At 40.1% G+C, this 21792-nt stretch overlaps 1 protein-coding gene across 9 annotated transcripts in view; it reads left to right on the top strand.

The window, feature by feature from the left end:
* Tdp1 (tyrosyl-DNA phosphodiesterase 1) overlaps positions 1-21792 on the top strand; it is an 80555-nt gene that overhangs the window by 19054 nt on the left and 39709 nt on the right. For all 9 annotated transcript variants that reach the window (XM_074067336.1, XM_074067335.1, XM_074067342.1 and 6 more), the window contains 7 exons: positions 3882-3974; positions 6944-7111; positions 7555-7633; positions 10376-10561; positions 11149-11197; positions 12932-12998; positions 14409-14516. In XM_074067336.1, the coding sequence (XP_073923437.1) occupies positions 3882-3974; positions 6944-7111; positions 7555-7633; positions 10376-10561; positions 11149-11197; positions 12932-12998; positions 14409-14516 (750 nt within the window). The remainder of the gene's footprint in view (positions 1-3881; positions 3975-6943; positions 7112-7554; positions 7634-10375; positions 10562-11148; positions 11198-12931; positions 12999-14408; positions 14517-21792) is intronic.

Here is a 21792-nt window from a genome sequence, read left to right as displayed (position 1 = left end):
CTGGAAAAGATTTCTGAAAAGAATGTGGCAAAGCTTTATCTTTCTTCTAGACCAGGAGAGGAAATGGGGAGCTTTCTGCCCTTGAGGTGGAAAGGAATCTCCCCTGAGGCAGCATCTTGAGGCTGTCTGGGGCTACTGTTTTTCTGCTGTCGATTACTTGAAATGACAGCATTAGTCTTTCTCTTTGTGTGCTTCAGGCTACTTCAGACAGTCATATCTGAAAAGGAACTAGAGTGAAAACAGTAGAACCTTTCCATGGAAGGCTAGGTGTCAACCATGTGTCGTGTGATTTCATGTGCTCCAAAGAGATGTTGCAGCATCTACAAACCATGCCTAGTTGGTAGCTTTCATCCAGCAAAGGACAGGGTTTGTGAATTGAGTGTGAACTCAAGCACCTAACTCATGTATAAAATATTCTTTTTATATCTGTAAGCTTATAGGATGCCAGTTTTAGCAAAGAACACAAAATGCCATCCATCAGGGCTACTTAGCAGTAATACTTAGCACCAAATGGGAAGTCCTTGTCTCCCACACTTAGCTGAAATGCTATTGTGAATACATTACTGATTCTAGAACACAATCAGCAAGCCCTCTCATCCATCTGGGCTCTACCATGATTTGCTAACTGCCAGTGCCAGGTTCTGTGCTGGCCACAAGGTCCACACTACATAATGAGCATGACTAGTGGATAGACCACTGAGCTCCTGTGCCAGCAGGTAGTAGGAGAGCTTACACTGTCGCTTATCAGTTATACTGTCAGTCTAGAGGTACCGAGCAAGGCAGGTCTGCCCAGGAGCTGCCACAGTGATGCTTTACTGACCATGGGAGTTGTCCTTTAATTATGTCAAAAAATCTTTTGGTCCTTTTAATTTTATAGGCCAGGAAAACAGAGCGCTTGTCTGGAAATTACTTTTGGTTGCTTATTGTTTTAGGGATTGTTCATTAAATGCCTATTATGTTCTTGAGTCACAGCTCTTGAGGATGCAGTTTCTGTCCTTGCAGCTTTTCACCTCTGGGTGAGAGAAATAAAATACATGTGAGTTAGAACACCACGTGTTCTAACATGTGAGTCAGCCTCACCAGCTGGTGATGCTTGGAATGATGTAAAGTGCCTTCTCAACCTGACAGGGTATGGCTAGGTAGCAACAGTGACCATAGAGCAGTCTCTGGAGCAAGTGCAAATTGCAGAGCCTGTGGACATAACAAAGATTCAGCCCCATCCTCCTGAAGCTCAGTCTCGGGGAACACTGGACCTGCTCTGTCCAGTGTCTGTAGGCTGCTGGGCAATGCTGGACCTTTCTCACAGTGTTTTAGAATGGCAAAGCGCTTTGATTCCCTCAGAGCCAATGGCCCTGAAAATTGATTGGTGGGAGTGTGGGGGAGAAAGCCAGAGTAGCTGAATGACCAGACTCTCACTCAACCAAAGCCAGTCACAAACTGCAGGGTGGCCAAGTATGCCTCTGTTGTCTTACCTCCCATCCCCTGTTCAGTCCTCTTTCTCACCAAGACCACCGCTCTCCCTGCCTCACCCATCCTTCCCCAATAGCACGAGCATCACTCTTCCACTGCCAGCCTGTCAAAGCTGTGCACAGTGAGAAGACTGCCTGACATCTGGCATGTGTGAGCCCAGTTGGTTCTTCCATGGGCTCATTGGTGACCTACATAATCCCTGTCCCCTTTCCCAGCCACAGATTCTGTAGTTGTAAAATGAGAACAACTTTGCCTCTGAATCGCCTTGAGAGTTTAGCATGATGACGCATGCAAGAGCCTCTAGAGCAGTGCCCAGCACTGTTCATTTCCTTTGCCCTTTGTGGACGTAGCTTCACATTTGAGAAGTGGTCATTTTGCCACCCCACTGCTTAGAGACAGTATTGCAGGTCCACCCTCTTTGGGAAGACCCTGTTCCTCACCCTTTTTTATTCTTAACTGCAACCTTATTAACACATACCATGTTGTCTTTGAAAAGATAATAAGGCTCCCCTTAAACTAATTCATAATTCTGTTTGATAGGATTCACTGACATCAGTGCATGATTTCCCTCATAATTGATGCCTTGATTAATGGAAATATTTGTAAAGCTTATATCATGAATCCCTAACTGGCTTATCCTTAATTATAATCAGCTGCTAATGTGGCAACTGTGTGTGCCAATTTGCCCAGATTTCAGGGAGCGCGTTTCATAGCTGGAAAGAGAATGGCTCAGCAGCTGTCACTTCTAAGCTTTGCATGAATCTGCTATTTGTCAGCTTGGGTTAATTTCTCATTTTGGCAAGAACTGCAGATCTCATTCTCTTCTGTTTCTGTGTCCTTTTCCTTATCTCTTTATGCAACCTCATCCTGCCCAGATAGTGTGCGTGTGGTTGTTTATTTGGGGAGAAGCAGTGGCTCATTGTTTCTGCCATGAGAACTAAGTTACATCAGTAAGTAGTACGTAGCATTTGGGCTTCAGCAGAAATGATAAAATAAAGTCAAGCCAGAGTCACGGCCTTGAGAAGCAGCACTATTTTGTGAGAGACTTAAATTCCTGAAATAATTAGAACACAATTGGGAGATTTAAAAAAAAAAAACAAAAAACATTTGATACCAGATACCAAAATAAAGCAGGACACCAAAGGAGAGAGTTTAACATTTAGTGGGCTCTGGGCAGGGATACGTGCCTGTAATCTCAGAAGGTGAAGGTAGGGAAGAGGATTGTGAACCAAGGCCAGCCTGGGCAGAAACTTGAGTTCCTAACTGAAAAATAACTAAAGCAAAAAGGGCTGCAGGCATGGCTCAAGTGGGAGAGCCTGTCCAGTAAGCACAAGGCCCTCTGTTCCAACCCCAGTACTGCCAAAAAAAAAAAAAAAATGAAATGTGTCTTGATTTCATTTACAATGATCCCAAGGTAGGGGTTGACCCTTCAAGTTCTAAGTGAAAAGCTGAACTCAGGGCTAATAGCTGACTTAGTCATGTGGTAAAGGGTATCTGGAGCTCAAAGTTGCAGATTTCAAGTGGAAAGCTCTAACTTGTATCCTCTGTCTTACTCATATCCAACGTATTCCTGCTCACTGGAAATAAAGTAGGAAAAATGTGCCTGATGATAACAGGCCTAAAGAAGTTGTCTGATCGAGTTAACTGGGAAGAAAAGGGCCAACTTACCTCAAGTCCAGGTACACACAAGTGTGGCATCTCTAGAATGCAAAAACTCAGTCTAATAGGGATGCAGCATCTTGTAGAAGTTGTTAAATTGCAGCCCACAATAAGAAATAAGAATACATTTTTGTGTACTACACACAGGCATACCTGGGTGGGGCAATGAAGACTTTGTAAAGCAAAACTTTATTTAAATATTTTTTAAATATTTAAAAATAAATCAGATTATTAAAGCATAATCTGATTTATTCTATTTCAAACATGCTAGCCATTCCATAGCAAGAGGTTGTGCCCATACTTTGGGAAACCCTGATCAGGAAGGTTCATATGTTGTCATCATCATCATTGATGTCAAACATATAAATAATAAGGGCCAAACTCAGGCTGGGGATGTAGCTCAATGGTAGAGCACTTGCCAAGCACATGCAAGCACCCAGGTTGGATATGCAACAGAGAACCAATAACAATCAGAAGAGGTCAGACAGGTGGGATGGAGTGGCAGGACTGGGCATGTAGATAGGAAGAGGAGAGGTTCATTTACCCCCAGATATTCTGAGCATTTTCTATCTGTCATCTAAGCAGACTTCCATGAATCATGATAGTAATATGGGGAAGGGGGGATTAGAATGGTCAAAGCTTGGCTGATACAAGGGTTTAAGAATTCTTCTAGCTATTGTATTTGCATTAGAAAGGTACCACATATTTTGAAAATTCTTTTAACCCTTTTTGCTCTCTTTCTTGTTTTGAAGGAAAATGATGCTTTTGCTCTATAAAGAAGGCCTCCGAGTCGTCATCCACACCTCCAACCTCATCCGTGAAGACTGGTACCAGAAAACTCAAGGGTTTGTAGAGATCTGTGTACTTCATTGCAGTCACTGTGCTGAGGAAGATCAAAAGCTAAAACATTCACCTTACTCTTTTTTTTCAATTTTTTAAATTATGCAAGCAATGCATATATGGCACAGAGAAGAGACATATGCAGAAAAAGTTAGGGGGTTTTTGTTGTTGTTTTGTCTTGTGGTGCTAGGGACTAAACCCAGGGCCTTATACATGCTAGGCCAGAGTAGCACCTCCAAGTCACACTCCCAGCCCGCCCCCCCATCTCCATCGCACTATCTTATGGTAGCCAGTGTTAGCAACTTGGTGCATAATCTACAACTACTGCTATTATACATGTAAACATACATAAATATTTGCACAGTGGTTTTTCTCTAGTTTTTACAGAAATCATGTACACACATTCTTCAGCAAGATAAAATGAACAGCCTGGGCCAATGAAAGGCCTTATGCCATCCTGTTCCCAGTAGGTCTTAGGAGTAGAAACCATTCCACTCAACCTTCTACCCTCCTGGACTCTTGCTTGCCACTTCCCAAACATAGCAAAGAAAAACTTGGAGTGGAGCAGGGTTATGTTAATAGTATCCACCCCCAAACAACCTGCAAGCTGGTATCTTTGTAGCACTTTCACTGTGTTGATACCGTGAATCTCCAAGAGAAGAACTGAGCTCCAAAGTTTTTCTGCACTCTTTGCTTGTCATTCACCCGTTACTCTCGGTGCACATATGCTAGATTTAGTTTTTGATCCCTTTTAAAAAGACAGGTTTGCTTTTAAAAAATGGTTTTAGGAATTTGCTCAAATCAAGTTCAGCTATTTCTTTCCTCCCTGGTAAGCTCTTCATTGTGAATAGCTTTTATTTCCCTTTCTTTCATTTCAACCATTTTGGACATCTTCACCTTCCCTAGAGAAGAGCTGGTTAACTGCTTTTTCTGTTGGAGAAACTCAGGCATTTATATAGCACTGTTTCATGGTCTTAGTGTTCTCTGCTGTTATCTTCCTCTGCTTACTCCATCCCAGGGCACTGCCTAGCCTGGGCTAGAACTTAGTCAGAGCTTCTGACTTCAGACTGACCTTGCCCAAGCCCCAGTGACACATTAGGTGGAGTGGTCTACGGAGCCTTCCAGCTGTCACCCTCCAGGCCTACTTGGACCTGCATGTCATGCAGGGTAAATATGCTCTAGTTTTCAAGTGTTCCTCTTAAACTGTGCTTCTCAAAGTACAGCATCATTCTGACTGGTTTAGGGTTCAGGGATCTCCACTCTGTCTCTAAAATCCTCAGCCCAGGGCTGTTCCTCCACTGAGTTTACACACAGACCTCTCTGCCTCTGCTGCCCTGAGAGCTTCTAAGCCAGGTACAGGAAATGAGGTTTGGGGTAGATCGTTGTTAGAGAAGCAGTGATTAATGGATCTAAGGAGATTATCAAGTTGGCCCCCAGTGTCAGGCAGCTCCACAAATCCCACCAGAATTCTGAAGTTGTGAACTTGAGCTTACGGACAACAGTGCTTCTTGAGTGATTGCTTTGTGTGAGGAAGAGATTAGGGATCAGGACTTGGAAATTGCTTTTTTTTCTTCATTAAAAATTTCACAATTGTAATTTTAAAAATATATTGACTAGGAAGTAGCTTCATATGGCTCAAAATTCATAGTCACAAGATATGACCTCTCTTTCCACCTTGCCTCTGTCAGCCGCTTCGTGTGTGTTCTACTCTTTCTGACACTTCACAGTTGCATGTCGTGATTTTTAACCTTGTAAAGGCAGCTTTTGTGTACAATTGTACTGAAACCGCACTACTTCTGGTCCTTTCAGCTGTGCAGGTGCTCCAGTGTCCTTCTCAGCTAATGCTCATCTGCCTGTTGATGCTTCATGTTAAAATCACTTGTCCACTATAATGTTTATTAAAATAAAAAAAAAAAGACCCTTATATCTCAGCAGCCTAGTTTCTGTCATGGTCTTACCCCAGGACATGGCTGAGTGAACTTCTCACTCCTGGGCCCCAAGGTGTTCTTGTAAGGAGACCTCACTCATCTATGTAGTCTAGCCAGTCATTTTGCACATAGAGGCGAAGGCCCCAAGGTTACCAGGCCTGCCCAAAATGGTAAAGCCAGCTAGAAACAGATCTCATTTAGAGCCTGGCTCCAGCCCTTGTCATACTGTGTTCTCCTTGTACTGAAGGTCTCCCCAAGGTGGGAAGAGAGTGAGTGAAATGCTACCTTATGATGTGCAGCTAGGAGTCAGCTTTTTTCTGTGTGGCTCCTGCGCTGCTGACACACCAGTAGCACACCAGCCTCCTTTGAGAGTGGCTGGATGAAAGAGGAATTGGGCATTTTCTGTTTTGGCTTAGTGGGTAGAACTGCAGGGAAGTAGCTACAAAGGGGAAAAGGTAGTGGCAGCTAATGTTAGTCTCTGTAAGTCAGCCACTGTTCACTCACTGCCTCTTGAAGGTCTTTGCAACATCCTGTTGAGGCAGGACTGTTGATCTCCTTTGCTCAGGTACAAGAGGGTTGAAGCCATACTTCTTTATAATCTACCATGTGGTAGTTTATAGAAATATAAGTCTGGTACATATTCATTCCAGAAACCTGAAAGTATAGGTTATGAAACTATCTCAAACCACTATATGCTGGTCATTATAAAGATGAGTTTATTTATTGAAATACACTTGCACATACTTTTTTTTTTTAGTTTAGATAGCTTTGATTCTAATTTTCCATTTGGCTAAAGAGCTGCACTGGTATAAACATGATGTTAAATTCATGGTAAGGAATTCAGAAATAATTCTGAAAGTGATGTGAACCATTGGAGTGGTGTGGTCATATTTGTTTCATATTCCCTAAGGGTTACTCTAGTTACCTGTGAATATACGTGGTTAGAATTTACCTCTTCCTCAGGGTGAATGCATAATCACTACAGAGGTATCATTATGATCAGCTGTGCTCCTGACTATTAAAGGTTATTTTTATTTCCATTCTAGAGTATGGCTGAGCCCCTTGTACCCACGAATTGACCCTGGAACCCACAAAGCTGGGGAATCAAGAACACACTTCAAAGCTGATCTCCTCAGTTACCTGAAGGCTTATAATGCTCCTGCTCTCCAGGAGTGGGTAGATACCATCCAAGAGCACGATCTCTCTGAAACAAAGTACGTGTCATTTATCAATCTGGGATGCCGGGAATGGATTCATAGCTTACAAGCCACATGAGTGTGGAATGCAGGGACCTTGGAAGAGGGCAATGTGGTATGTGGCTGTGCTTCCTGATGTGAGGAGGGTGAGAGCAGATTTGGTCACTGTCTGCCTTTTGTGGCTCTCAGTCATTAAAATGGTGATGGATCTTCTAAGCCTCCACTGGGCTACTCTAAAAGTCAGTGACTTCACCCACTGCCTTGCACCTTGTAGGTGTTCCATCCTTAGTGAGTTTGCTTGAAAATGAGTTTGAGAATTACTACTGTTAAGGAGACCTGACAAGAAATGAGTCAGCCCCTAGAACATTTCATGATTATATTAATTTTCATGTGTATTTTGTGATTATTCAGTAGCAAAGCAGCTCGCTGTGTTCTATAACTTGCATTTTATTTCATTTTAGTGTTTACCTTATTGGTTCAACCCCAGGACGCTTTCAAGGGAATCACAAAGATAATTGGGGACATTTTAGACTTAGAAAGGTAACAGAAATTTTGTTTCAACTTTTTATAAAAACTTAATATATATTCTTTCTCCATTTTCATTTATCATTGTATGTTGTAGTGGCAGCTTCACAGTATTTCCAGTACAATTCTGGGAAAACAGTAAGTAGTCACTAAATTGGTTATCTAATTATAGTTTTCAGTAATTACTTTGAGTTACCTTTTTCGCCTCTTACAGGTATAGAGTAGACTGTTCTACATGACCTAAATATATGGACTCTCTCTTAGAGTTTTACGTTTCTTGTAATAAAGATAATTATAGGATTCCCATTCACAGAAGTATTTTACCTTTTTCTGTTTAGCATATCAAGAATTTTTAACGTACATGGTGGTGTGTGCTTGTAATCATAGCTACTTGGGAGGCAGAGATTGAGAAGATTTTGGTTTGAGGCCAGCATAGGCAAAAAATTAGTGAGATCCCATCTCAACCAATAAGCTGGATGTGGTGATGCGAGTCTGTGATCCCAGCTACATGGAAGTGAAAAGGACTTGGGGGTGTGGCTCAAGTGGTAGAGCGCCTGCTTAGTAAGTGCAAAGTCCTGAGTTCAAACTCCAAGACTGCCAGGAAAAAAAAAAAAACCAACTTAAGTGAAAAAAGAAATAGTAAAGGCTAATGATGTATTTTGTTAACAAGCCCAGTGCAGTTAAGGAAACTATGATTATAAATTGACATTTGTTGCTGGTATGAAAATGAACAAAGAAGATTTTTAACAAGATAATAAAGAAGTTGAAGATGAAAGTTTTCTTCATCTTTCTTTGCACAGTTGACCAGACTTAGTAAGTTACTTAAAGTGGCTTTATTAAAAGCTTTCCTCTTATTCATAAATTATATATTGGTTGATCATCCCTAGTTGAAATGCTTAGCACTACTTGTGTTCTATCTTCCTGACTTTTTTCAGATTGTGGAATATTTGCATACATATAATGACATACCTTAGGGATGAGGCTCAAGTCTAAACAGAATTCATTTGTTTCATATACAAAATTCATTTGTGCTCTAGCCCTGGAGCCCAAGTGTTAAAGTGGGAACACTAAGCTGTTTTCAAATGAGGGGAGCAAAATATGCAACAGTTGAACTTGTAAGCATTGTTTAGGTATATTAAATAATTATGATTCCAACAAAATTCTGATTTCATATGACAGATTGGTTGTTTATCTTGACATTTCTACTAAAATGGATCTTTACATTTTTTTAGTATTTGTTTTTAGTATAGATCAAGGAACTTGTTTAAGAAATTCATTTATGTTTCATTTACACATAGCCAGAAGAAAACTTTAGACAATATTATTAGTGTGCCTCTATTGTGACTGTGTTTAGACATGAGACTAAGTGTGGAATTTTCCACTGTGGCATCGTATCTGTGCTCTAAAAAAATTCTGAATTTGGAGCATTTCAGATTTGGGAGTTTGTAATGCTTGGCCTGTTTGTTATGTAAGAATCCCCTTTGGTTAGTGAAACTTTCCCTTGCATTCCCTCTTTTTGAAATGAGACCTCAGCTGAAAGCTGGCAAGATCTCAAAGACTGCATGTTTGTGATGACACAGCGAATGCAAAAGAGGATCAGGCACATAGGAAGTGCTCCATATGCATGAGTTGTTGTGGACTACCAGTTTAGACAGTGAGGTAAAAGCACAGATTGTGTGTGATCACCATATTATAGAAAGTTGAATGGCATCTGCAGAGTTTTCAAACCACTTTTGACACACAGTTGTCCATGCAGCATGGCCCCACAGATGACCAGGTGCCTTTGTACACTGAAGTGTGCATCAGAGCACAGGGCCTTGTCCAGAATGTGCAGCTGACCCCAGACTGAGCCCTACAACAGAAATTACATCTTGCATTGTCAGTTGAGTTCTGTTTCCTACTAAGTTGAGAACTTTGGGCTTTTTGGTAAATGTATGTATAAATATTAATGCCTAAGCTGTGGAAGCAAAATAATACGTATTAAGTTAAAACATCAGTGGAATATGAGCTTCACTGAAGCAGATCTCAAGCCTCTAGGTAGGTATGCAATACATGTTTGAGTGGATAAAATTTCTAAATACTTCTGAATTATTTCTACAACTCTGCATAAGTTTCCAGGTGAGAAGTGCAGATCAATCATCTGCAGTGCTTTAGGTGGTAGGTATCTGTCTAAAAATATGTTCTCTTTCATATTTAGACCAACACAGCTATGTGGGGCCCGCCACCACCCCTACCCTGCCCCAGGGCCTCACATGCTAGGCTTCCACTGAGCTACACCCCCAGCCCTGAGTCCAAGTGTTAAAGTGGGAGCATTAAGCACCTGTCAAGTGAGGGGAGCCAAAATATGCATCAGTTAAGCCTGTAGGTATTGTTTAGGTATATTAAATAATTATGATTTCCAGGCAAAATGTGAAATTCATGACAGGATGATGGTTGATCTTGACATTTCTACTAAAATGGGTCTTCAAAAAAATTTTTTTTTAATCTCTTTGTTTTTAGTACAAACCAAAGAATTTTGGAAAGTAAACCTTCTGTCCACTTACCACGTTGAAAAACTTACATATTTTTTAGTATTTAAAAAATACTTCCTAAAGAAAAAAAAAAAACACGTATGTGTGCGTGAAACTGGTTGCTAATATTTTCAGCATTTCCTTGTAAATTAGGCATTCCCAGGGCAGAAATCCATGTTTTTAGGTATCGTGGCATTACTGTTGTTAGCATTGAGTGACTGCAGCATTCGTTTTTATTCTCTGACAGCTCCTGAGAGAGCATGCTTCATCTATACCCAAAGCTGAGTACTGGCCCATTGTGGGTCAGTTTTCAAGCATTGGCTCGCTGGGGGCTGATGACTCAAAATGGTTGTGCTCTGAGTTTAAAGAGAGCTTGGTGACACTGCGAGAGCAAAGGAAAACTGCAGGGAAAAGTGCTGCTCCTTTTCATTTGGTGAGTTAATTCATTTTCATTCTCTAGTCCAGGAGAAGAGTTGAGAAGCACTCCTCCTTGTAATAGATGCTTTATTCTGTGATTTTAAGATGGAAAGAGCAATAGTTAGCTTTGTCATTGCAATTGCGTGGCATTAATGTCATCCAGTGCTGAGAGCTTGCTGATTTGTTCAGGGGGCTCATTTCAGCCACATACTGGCCTGTGGTTTTTTTAGGTTGTCAAGCAAGGGGAAAAAAAAATCAGTATAATACTGACAGCACAATTATAAACTCTATTATTTACAGACCTGTGAATTAATGATTAATTTTACATTCAATTCAATATTAATTTGGCTTTTCAGAGGAAAAACATTTCAAATGAAAGTGTAATTTTTCATAAAACATACACATGCTTCCTGTAGTTTAATTACCAGATGTTCCTTTTATTTCTCTAAGATGGGAACTTTTTAAAATTTAAACCACATTTTCTAGCTTTTTAAACCAAGTATTTTAAGTTGAGATTTCCATATTCTTAAAAGCTGGTCATCATTCCTTTTGTTAGCATGGCATACTCCAAGTTTCATTGTTTTTCCCTTTTCTTTTTTTTAGATCTACCCTTCTGTGGAAAACGTGCGGACCAGTTTAGAAGGATATCCCGGTAATTTGGAGGGAAACGGTCTCAGTTGTGGTTTTTGTTTAAATGCCCTGGGAAAATTTTTATAAGTATTGGTTAGAAGTTTGCTAGAAAGTATTGGTGAGGAATGTGGTGATGGTTTTCTCTTAACCAGATGAGGATCACAGACTAGGTAATACGGAGCTCTGCTGTGTTCCAAAGATGGTACCACTAAGCTGGGCAGTTTGCATATATTATTTCATCCTCACAGTAACCTCAAGCAATTGTTATTCTCATTTTTACCAATAAGGTGACCAATGGGTTGGTTGTCCAGACAAAATATCCAAATAAAATCAGCTTCCCATAGGACTGCATGCCTTGTTAAGAATATGGTTAGCATTCTTTGTAGAGGTCTCCCCCCTCTACATTCTCCCTGTTATGTCTGAGGTATTGAGCAGTCCTTCCAAATTTGTGTCCCTGATACAGATACATTTAAGGTCTAGAATTTATGATTAATATCACCTTTGGTAAAACTTAGTTGAGATGTCTATTTTTCAGAAGCTTCATCTGCAAGTTGCCTCATAGTATTTTGTAAACATCTGTTAGCCTGTTCTCCATTTTCTTTATCCGTCTACTGGGCACTAAACTTAAATATGGAATTCACAGCACCCTAAAAATTGAAGTCAAATGGTGTTAACTAAAAACACAGAGAGTACATGCTCTGGAAAAAGCAGTTTGACATTTGCTGATGCCTAAAAACAGAATTAAGACTAATTTAGTCCATTTATTCCTTACCAAATTAGATGTAACCTTGTCAGAAAAAAATCACAAAGTTCAGAGTGTATAGTCCATTTGTTGATTTTTAATGGCAAAACTAAAATTATTTCACTAAGACTCTGAGGCATAGTGGTAGTTTTTCTCTTGTCATTTTTCTGTACTTCTAATAGGCTAGGTCCATTCAAAGGGCACTTTTAATAGAAAAAAATGTGGTATTTTCAATAATGCTATTTCGTAACTGTTCGAAAATGGAATATGTTTTTAGTTATTTGCAGTAGGAGACAGGACATGCCTTATTGGATATTGGAGTTGTTTAAAGCCCTCTTCGGATATAGATTACTGTGGAGAAGTTCCAACATGTGTTTGGAAAGTCACTGATGAATCCACAGTGGAGTTTTCTTCCTTTCAAAGATGAACAAAAATTGCCTTCTAATTGTGTCTCCATTTGGAACTGTGCTTTATTCTCTTTGCAAGAATAAGGCTTATAGAATTCCTTTTTTAAAAACCTGAACTATTTACTGAATGTTTTCATTTATTTTCCAATCCTTCTATTCTCTAAGTATCTGTTCAGCTAGTACAAAGCTTATTTGCAAATAGCAGAGTGTGAGGCCAAGTAGGAAAGAGGACTGAGTTTTCATCCTGGACTGCCTTTCAACTAGCTCATGTCCGTCCTGCATAAGGATAGTAAGACTGGCCAGGATTCTTTTTGTGCTCTTTCCTAATAATTTAAATCTGCAGAAGTTAAATTATCACCACTAAGTGATTAAATAGTACCTTTTTCTTTTCAGAGAGTAAACATTTCTTATTTAGATGTTTGCTCTCCCTAAGAAAGGAAATCCCATTAACACAAGTACAGACAGTTTCTCTTCAAAGAACTATTCCTAAAGATAAAATAATGGAAGTAATTATTTTTCATTTACCTTCCCACTGTCAATTATAGATTTTCCTCTTAATGAAGAAGCCTCAAATTATATTTCATTATTTTTATTTTTATTTTAAAAGCTGGGGGCTCTCTTCCCTATGGCATCCAGACAGCTGAAAAACAGAATTGGCTTCATTCTTACTTTCAGTAAGTAATTGGTTCAGAATGCTATTACTTCTTTAGGAGTAAGAACGTTATTTATGTCAGTCTTTTTAAAAAAATTATATAATATAGCTATATTCTTTCATCTACATATGTTAGTGATAGAAATAATTTTTAAAAAGGCTTTGAAATTTTTTTTGGAATAGGTTTTTAATACCAAAGAGTAAAATTTATCTCTGTGAGGTTTCTATTTAAGTATTGGCAAGATAAATAAAAGATGATGTTGGATAGTTTATAATTTACATAACAGCATGTTAGTTCACTTTCCTAAAGTATAAAATATTATCATTATGTCTGTACTATGGTAGGATATGTGGCCTCAGCTTCCTGAGGGCTGAGTCTATGTCACTGTTCCTGTGGATGCAGGACCCTAAACTGGTGAATGGAAAGGGAAAGGAATGTTTTTTTCCCCTCTATCCACCGCACCTGCTCATCCTGCTTATTGTAGACCCATCCCCACTTCATGCTTGCTTCACTAGGTGTTTATTGTGCTGGGCAGCCAGAAATGAAGGAGGATTACACATTAGTAGGTCTCAGCTGCAAGTCCATGTGTCATCTGGAACCTTTCTTTAGTCCTTTCTGGAGAGGCTATTCCTTGTAGGGACATTTCTTTATACTGAGCTCCTTTCAGTCTTAGATTACAGAAGTCACTTATGTGACTATGAGGTTAGTCTTCCTAACCCTGATTCTGCACTTGCAAACCCCCATCACCTTTAGAGGTTGTCATCTTCTTTGCCTAAGTAAGATCCTGGCCTCATGAGAGAGGCTACTTACTCCCAGGGAGCCTTAGTCCTATAGTGTTAGAAACTTAGAAACAAAACTCAAAGCTAAGACTACATCACTTCTGAATTACCCATTTGCTTTTCAACACTTGTGTGATATACTGCATTTTGCCCACTTGGTATTTGTTTCACTTAACAAGCGTTCGTGGAACCTCTACTCAGCAGTACTGTGATTCCAATCTTTAGGAGCTCACAGTCCATGTGTGTACAAAGCACAACAGAAATAATCTATATGGGGGGGTGGGCAAAAAAGACAGAGACTATATGCCAAAAGGGTTTGGTGATTTTTGTGGGCATTGTTAATTTTCTTTTTTTTCATATACTTACTGTGTAAAGGGACTATGTGTTATTCTGTTGTCTGAACAGTTAATAAACTATCACAGGTCACAAAACTGTGTTCCTATTATTTTTTATTGTTTGGTTTTTCTGGCTGTACTGCAGTTTGAACTCAGAGCTTCATACCTGCAAAGCAGGTTCTCTGACACTTGTGCTGTGCCCAAGACCCCTGTTATTTTTAGATTATAGAATTTTGCTTTTTGTGCAGTCTCCTAATAAAATTATGACCAATTTGAATTATTTTCTAACCAGTGATTTGTGTCTCTCCTGTCACCAGCAAGTGGTCAGCAGAAACATCTGGCCGCAGCAATGCCATGCCACATATTAAGACATATATGAGGCCCTCTCCAGACTTCAGTAAAATTGCTTGGTTCCTTGTCACAAGGTAAATGGTCCTTATATTACTGATAGAGGAATTTTTTTTCTTGGTTATTTTTTTTTCTTTTATTCATATGTGCATACAATATTTGGGTCATTTCTACCCCCTTCCCCCCACCTTCTCCCTTACCCCTCCCCGCCCCCTCCCTATCCCCCCACCCCCTCGCCACCAGGCAGAAACTATTTTGCCCTTATCCTGATTTTGTTGAAGAGAGAGTATAAGCAATAATAGGAAGGAACAAGGGTTTTTGCTAGTTGAGATAAGTATAGCTATACAGGGAGTTGACTCGCATTGATTTCCTGTGCATGTGTGTTACCTTCTAGGTTAATTCTTTTTTTTTTTTTTTTTTTTTTTGTCTTTTCTTTTTTGGTGCTGGGATCGAACCCAGGGCCTCATGCATGCTAGGCAAACGCTGTAACACCAAGCTACATCCCAGCCCAGGTTAATTCTTCTTGAACTAACCTTTTCTCTAGTTCCTGGTTCCCTTCTCCTATTGGCCTCTGTCGCTTTAAAGTATCTGCAAATGCTATCTAGTTTTTTGGGTATCTTACCTATCTTCATACCTCCCTGATAGAGGAATTTTTAAAATGTATTTGTAACTTTGTTCTGAACATTGAATGGATTTCTAAAAAGTGATCTTAGCTTTCAGCCTGTGTCATGTGAGCCTGATTTTTTATGTACATCTTTGATCTTTTATGTACTTCATTTACTTTTGTCATTTTATACTGTAATAATCATAGGGATTAAGCAAATTGACCTTTGGGGTAAATGCATGAAATGTTAAAATTAATCTTTCTTTACTCGTTAGTTTCTACTTGGGTAATTGAAACTTGAACAATCAGATCTCTCATGTCCCCTTTTTAAAAGTCTTTATTGAGATAATTCACATAGCATAAGATCTGCCCGTTTGAAGTCTACAATTTAGTGGTTTAACATATTCACAGAATTGTGCAGCCATTGTCATAATCCAGTTTTAGATTAGATGTATTCCTTCCCTATAAGGAATCCCCTGCCCATTGGCATTTTTTGTCTCTATTTTTAGAAAGATAAATTGCTTTGCCCTTTGGAAACTAGAACTGTGACAAGAACTTTAGAATCTGACGCCTAGCCTGAACTCAACCACTTGGCATCTCTTCGTGATTCAGTTAACATAATTGATGTCAATAGCAACTAATTAAGGTTTCACAGAGTAGATTTAAGAAAAATGGCACTATGAACAAACTTTTAAGAAAAATCACTTAGAAATAAAATCAAGTCACATTCCTAGTGACTTGATGGTGAACCTTTGTACTTAGTTTAGGATAAGGAACAGTAAGAGAATGGTTGATACAGGTCAGATGCATGAGAGGGCTTCCAGAAGGCTTTTTAGGCATCATAGCATAATCAGAAAACAATAAACATTCAAGATGCTGTTCTGTGATTTAATAGCTGTGAATTTGGTGAATTTATTTAATGTGAGTCTGTTTCCTAGTCTATACAAAGGAAGTGATCATGCTGCTGTGGGGTTACTATGAGAAGTAAATGAGGTGACAGAGCTCGATGCCTAGAAGGCAACAGGCCATCATCTGTACATGGAGGCTGTGATAATGTGTTTGAGCATCACCTTGTGTGACTATGAAGGTGTTCAGGAGAATTAGTGCTCTTTTGGTTATTATACATCTCTTAAAAGAGAAAAACTTTTGCTTCTGAAAAGATAGGTTTTCTGGATGTAAACATCTGAACTGTAGATTTGTAGATTCCCTGGGTAGGGAAGTCATTGCCTGCAACAGACAAGAAGTATCAAAGTATAGAACACATGTAACTGCTGGTTTGGGCAAGGAATCCAGACCTAGTTATGCTGGAGAGTATGACATATATTCCTAAATTAAAATGAGAAATTAAATCTTAATGCTACCCAGCCTTCTACAAAATTAGTTGACAAGAATGTGAGGGATCTGGATATTTAGAGAGACCACATTTCAGTATTAGTTTACCTATTTGTTGGGTAATTGTCTTTTAAACCTAGTTGCCAAGTTTCAGGTTAAAAAACAAATGGCTTTTGACATTGGTTCTGCCATAAACGGGACTGTGTATGGCTCTCAGTAACTGTATACTATGATTATAAGTTAGTAGGACTAGGTGGAATAATCTGCCTGCTTCCAGTTCTAAAATTGTGTGATTGAAAACATTTTGAATAGTAGATTATTGTGCACACCAAACTCTGTTGTTACTGGTTTTTGTTAAGTATCTTATATGATGTGATATTTTCCTTTATCAGATATGACAGAATTTTCTAGTAGTTTTGGTCATAGAGTTCAACCCATTATATTAAGTTTTTTTAATGCTAGTCAAGGCTGTAACTGAATTGAATTTGATGACTGTACTTCCAGCTTTGGTTACAATCCTCTTACTAACTTAGCTACCTCATTTTTCCCAAAATGTAGTGAGAGCAATGTGGAGAAATATAAATTTGTTAAAACGTGGTCTTGTTTCACATTCTCATTTTTTCCTACTGGGGAACTGGAGGCCAAAGAGGTCAAATTAAACATCCATGACCATGTCTGTCCCCCCCACGCAGAGGGAGTGATGAGAAGGTTGTGGTTTTGTTTTTGTTTGGGGGTGAGGTGGGGTTGTAGACTTTGTCTCCACAATATCAATGGATATCTAAGTCTTTTGTATAAGAGTTGGTTTCTGTTGGTCTCTGAGGTTTGCTAGAGATAGAAATGCTGATGGTAGGGTCGCAAAGATAACAGAGGCTGTTTAGAAGGACTGACTTGTAAAGTGAGAATAGAAAGGTTGGATCCAGAGAAAACAGATGATTCCTCCTACACTTCTGTATTGTTTAGGATTCCCCAGAAACACACACATATGCACACATACTTACACACTGGAGAGAGAGAAATTGAAGGAATTGGCTCATGTTATTCTGGGGGCTGGCAAGTCCAAATTCCATAGTGTGAGCTAGAAGCTTGGAGATGTTGTAAGACTTGATGTTGCAATCTTGAGTTTCTACTGTATTGGAAAAATTGAATTTAATGTCTCTTTGGAGGCTCTTTCCCTCAAAGTAGAGTAAAAGGAAGATGTACTTCACAAAATGGCATGCATATTCTTGATTAGGGACATTAATGGAAGTTGAGATTCAAGTTACCATGTGAGTAATCCTTTTCTAAAGGCAGACTTTTGCAGTGCAGTTCAGTGACAGCTTGTGCTTGGCCCCTGGGACACAAAGAGTGAGAAGGTATGAGCCCAAGTATGTAACTCTGTACCATAGTTATTTACCTGTGTGAGGACCATAGTGGAAACACTGTTTGAAATATGTTCCTAGTTGCATGGAGGTGGTGAGAAATCAGCTGCAGCTACATAAGGAAGTATTTCATATGGGCCTAGAAGAGGGTCTCAGAGTAAATCAGAGCAATGAGAAGGAACATCCCAGCAAGGGGAGCAGGGACTGAGGCCACAGAGATGGAAAAGTATGTGAGGTTTTCAGGGAAAATCGGAGTGATTCTGTGCAGCTAGATAAAAGAAAACACAGATTCACATAGCTTTAGAATGGATTTTCTAAAACAAAGTACATGCATTCTTATAGTTCAATCTAAAAGCATCCAATGTCAGCTCATCACTTAATATTTGTTGGGTTTATATTGTGTCAATGCCTGCCTTAACAGTGACTGGCTGTTGCAAAATTAAATTGATTATAACTATTTGAAGTTAATTTAAGAATTTGAGATTTGTCATTACAGAGTTGCAGTTTCTAATTTTATTCTGGAATATAGAATAAAAACTCTTACTAACTTTCCAAAATGTTTAAAGAAGAATAGCAACAGGTAACATTCATTTGTAATTTCCATATGTTAGATGTTGTCCTGCGTACATTATGTGAATTTACCCATTTCATTCTCACGGCAACTCCATGAGGACTCCAAGTCAATAATTAAACAGATTGCCTATTGTCACACAAGAGAACATGGTGGAACACAGAAATGACTACAAGAAGTTTGGCTGTCCAGCTGCCCCTCCTTACCCTATTGCCTGTGTCCTCTTAGTTAAGATAGGATGGTAGCATGCCTGATTTCTTCAAAAGACCAGTTAAGCCATGCCTTTGAGATGTGCACGGTCCCAGATGTGGGAACCCAGACACAGAAGTAATTGCATTAGGAAAGACCAATTCTGTGCTTGAAGTTGGCACATTCATGCTTTAGAAATGGCTACTAAAGCCTTGAAATGGCTTAGACTTTGTTTTCCTAATCCTGCACTTACCAGCGCAGAAACTTACCTTCTGGTTTCCCATCTGCCTTCCTATTACATGGGTCTTCTTCCTCCTAGGCCACCTGTCCTGTTACCCATACTCATTCATCTTTCTGAAATAGATTTTTCTCATTGTCCCATGTTTAGCATCTATCCACCCCCCTACACACCCACACACGCACATCCTACAGTCTATAAAGTCCAGATTCCTCCATTTGGCATTCAGATGATAGCCACACCATTTTCATCATTTTTATCTAGTATCCTAATGTGAACTTCCTTTGACAGTAGCCCATGTGGTTCTCTCTCTTGATCCCTTTGTCATTTCTCTCTGACTTTGTGGTTGCTCCTCATCTTTTACAAGTGTACTTAGGTCTCCTTTTTTCCTATAGGCTTTTCAGCTTCTGTTGGTCTGGACTCCTTCCCCCAGATCCTTGGAGTACTCAAGAGCTTTTTACAAACCTGGCAGCTTGTAGCTCCTGCCTCACTACTGTGTCTGATCCTGTAGAGAATGAGCACAAGCTTTAATATCATGCCAGGACTGGATGAGATGATCCTGTCCACCATGGAACAATGTTTTGCCTTAAGTTCCTTTACCTCTCCAAGCTCCCAACTCCTTATCGGCATAACATCTGGGAGGGTATATGGTGGCTTGACCCATAGGCTAATAAATATCTCCAGAGTTATTCACCAGTAGAGAATAATGAAGAACTAGAAGTGGAAGAGTAAAACGTCAGTACAAGCCAGGTGCCTGTAATCCTAGATACTTGGGAGTTTGAGGCCAGCCGGGGCAAAATGTTTGTGACACCCATCTCAGTGGAAAAACATGCATGGTGGCATGTGCCTGTTATCCCAGTGATGGTAGAAAGCTTTAAATAGGAGGATCATGGTCCATGCTGGCCTAAGGAATAAGCAAGACCCTATCTCCAAAATAACTGGAACAAACAGAGCTGAAGGTGTGGCTCAACTTTTAGAGTGCCTGTCTTGCAAATACAAAGCCCTTAGCACAAACCCCTAGAACTGCCAAAAGGAAAAAAACCTCCATACGAGTTTAGTAATGATAATATAGTGTGACCACTGCAGATTAACTACTTTACCTCCATCATTCTTCCAGACATAGTTCCTTTGTTCCAGGCAGGGCTGTCTTCTGTGGTTTAAATGTTTCCCCAAGACTCTTGGCAACTTAATCCCCAGTGCAACCCTGTTGAGAGATGGGACCTTTAAGAGGTAGTTAGGCCATCCTCACGTATGGAGTGATGCCATTATTGAGGGGAGTGTTTTAGTTGTCATGGGAGCAAGCTCGTGATAAAAGGGCGGGTTCTTCTGGGCCCTGCATCAGGCTTACTCTACTGCAATGCCTTTGTGTACCATGTTCATCTGGCTGGCATACCTCCCCTCCTCTCCTAAGAGTTCTAATTCTGTTCTCTCAGAAGCCCAGTTTAAAACATATAGTGACTAAGGAGTGTTGGGCCCCCTCCTGTAAGTGGCCACCATCTTACACAGTTTTCAGTCTTTGTAGCCTTCCTCCCCCTCACCTCCACTAACCAATTATAAGCTAGTTTAGCCAAGTCATCTCTTTAGAGTGTCATAATATTCAACGTGTATTTCTTGAATACTCATGGCATAGTGAGCAAAGAGGACACAAGAATAATAAAACACCTTGCATTTCTTCATTTAAGAACTTTAAAGAGTCCTGGATGCAGGACCTATGTGAGTGGCTTTAAATTGAGTATTAAATGGGACATGGACCTTGTACTCAGAGAGCTAGTGATGCCCTGTGTTGCTCAACACACTGTATATTTTTACTGCGTGCTTCCTAAAAAGATGAAGAGCCTTTCAAGACTCATTCTCTTGTCAGGAGATACTGACACCTTCTCTGTGTCAGGCACTGTCTGTATCATGGGGAACAAGAGACAAAGAACCAACTCTAGTAGAGCTTTTATTTCAGGTAGAATGGGGTAAAAGAGGCAGACAAGTAAAATGAAAATGTCAGGTAAGATCTTTACCAAATGGGGTGATAATGTTGGGAGTCAGAAGGCAGCTTCAAGTAATGTTTAGACTGGGCTTGCTGGGCAAGGAACAACTGAAAAAGACCCTTGGCTGGAGAAACTGCACCAGGTCGCAGAAGGTCTTGAAGTGGAATGATGTCATCTGACCAGTGTCTTGAAAGCTTGGTCAGTCTGCTGGATGGAAAGTGGATCAAAAGAAGAAGAGAATGGATGCCTGTAGCCTGGTTAGGCAGCATGGAGAAAAGACAGTGTTCATGGGGAAAAACTGGTAGAAACAGGCCACATGGGGATGTAGGATGTATCTCTGTATAACTCTCAAGGAGACTCAGTTGATAGTGGGAGAGCATGGGTATGGAGTTGGGCAAAGCCAAGTCCACATTTCAGCGCAGGCTCTTACCACTTGTGAGTCACTGAACCTCGACCAAGGCTGTTTCCTGAAATGTGATGACACTGGGAGTTTGGTGGAGGGGTGTGAGGTCAGTTATATGAGCACTTGCCACCAAGCAGAGGCAGGTGATCAACAAATGACATTTCTCTTGCCTACTTAAGGAAGCTAGTTCTGAATGTCAGCCATAACTGTCAGCTAACAGTATTTAACAACAAATTAAAAATTCATTGTAAGCACATGGAACACCATGTGATATAACAAGAATAAGTAATAACCCTTCACAGTCACCCCTCAACCTGTAAATTCACACAATGATGGTAAGAGCTACAGTAACCTCAGAATCTGCCTCATCAGGCTCTTGATCCAGTCCCGGGTTCTCCTCAGACCCTCAGTCACCTAAGAGATCTCTGTCAAAATGTCAGGCCCTTACCAATACACAGGGAAAAAAATGTCCTTTGTGCCCTGCAGGAATACAAAGAAAGGGGAATTGAGCACGATTAAGCAGCAGCATGTGACAGTTTCAGCACTTCACCTATGTGTCTTGCTCAGTCATCACAGGGTCTTGTGAGGTCACATTATCCTCCCCCGAGGTGAGGAATGGAGCTGTGGCGGTGAGGCAGGTCCACCCATTACTCAGCAAATAGGTATCGCCTATCCTCTA

Source organism: Castor canadensis, chromosome 3 (genome assembly GCF_047511655.1).
Source record: "Castor canadensis chromosome 3, mCasCan1.hap1v2, whole genome shotgun sequence".
NCBI lineage: Eukaryota > Metazoa > Chordata > Mammalia > Rodentia > Castoridae > Castor > Castor canadensis.
The sequence above is the reverse complement of the archived record's forward strand: the minus strand, read 5'-3'. Positions and strand labels throughout refer to the sequence as shown.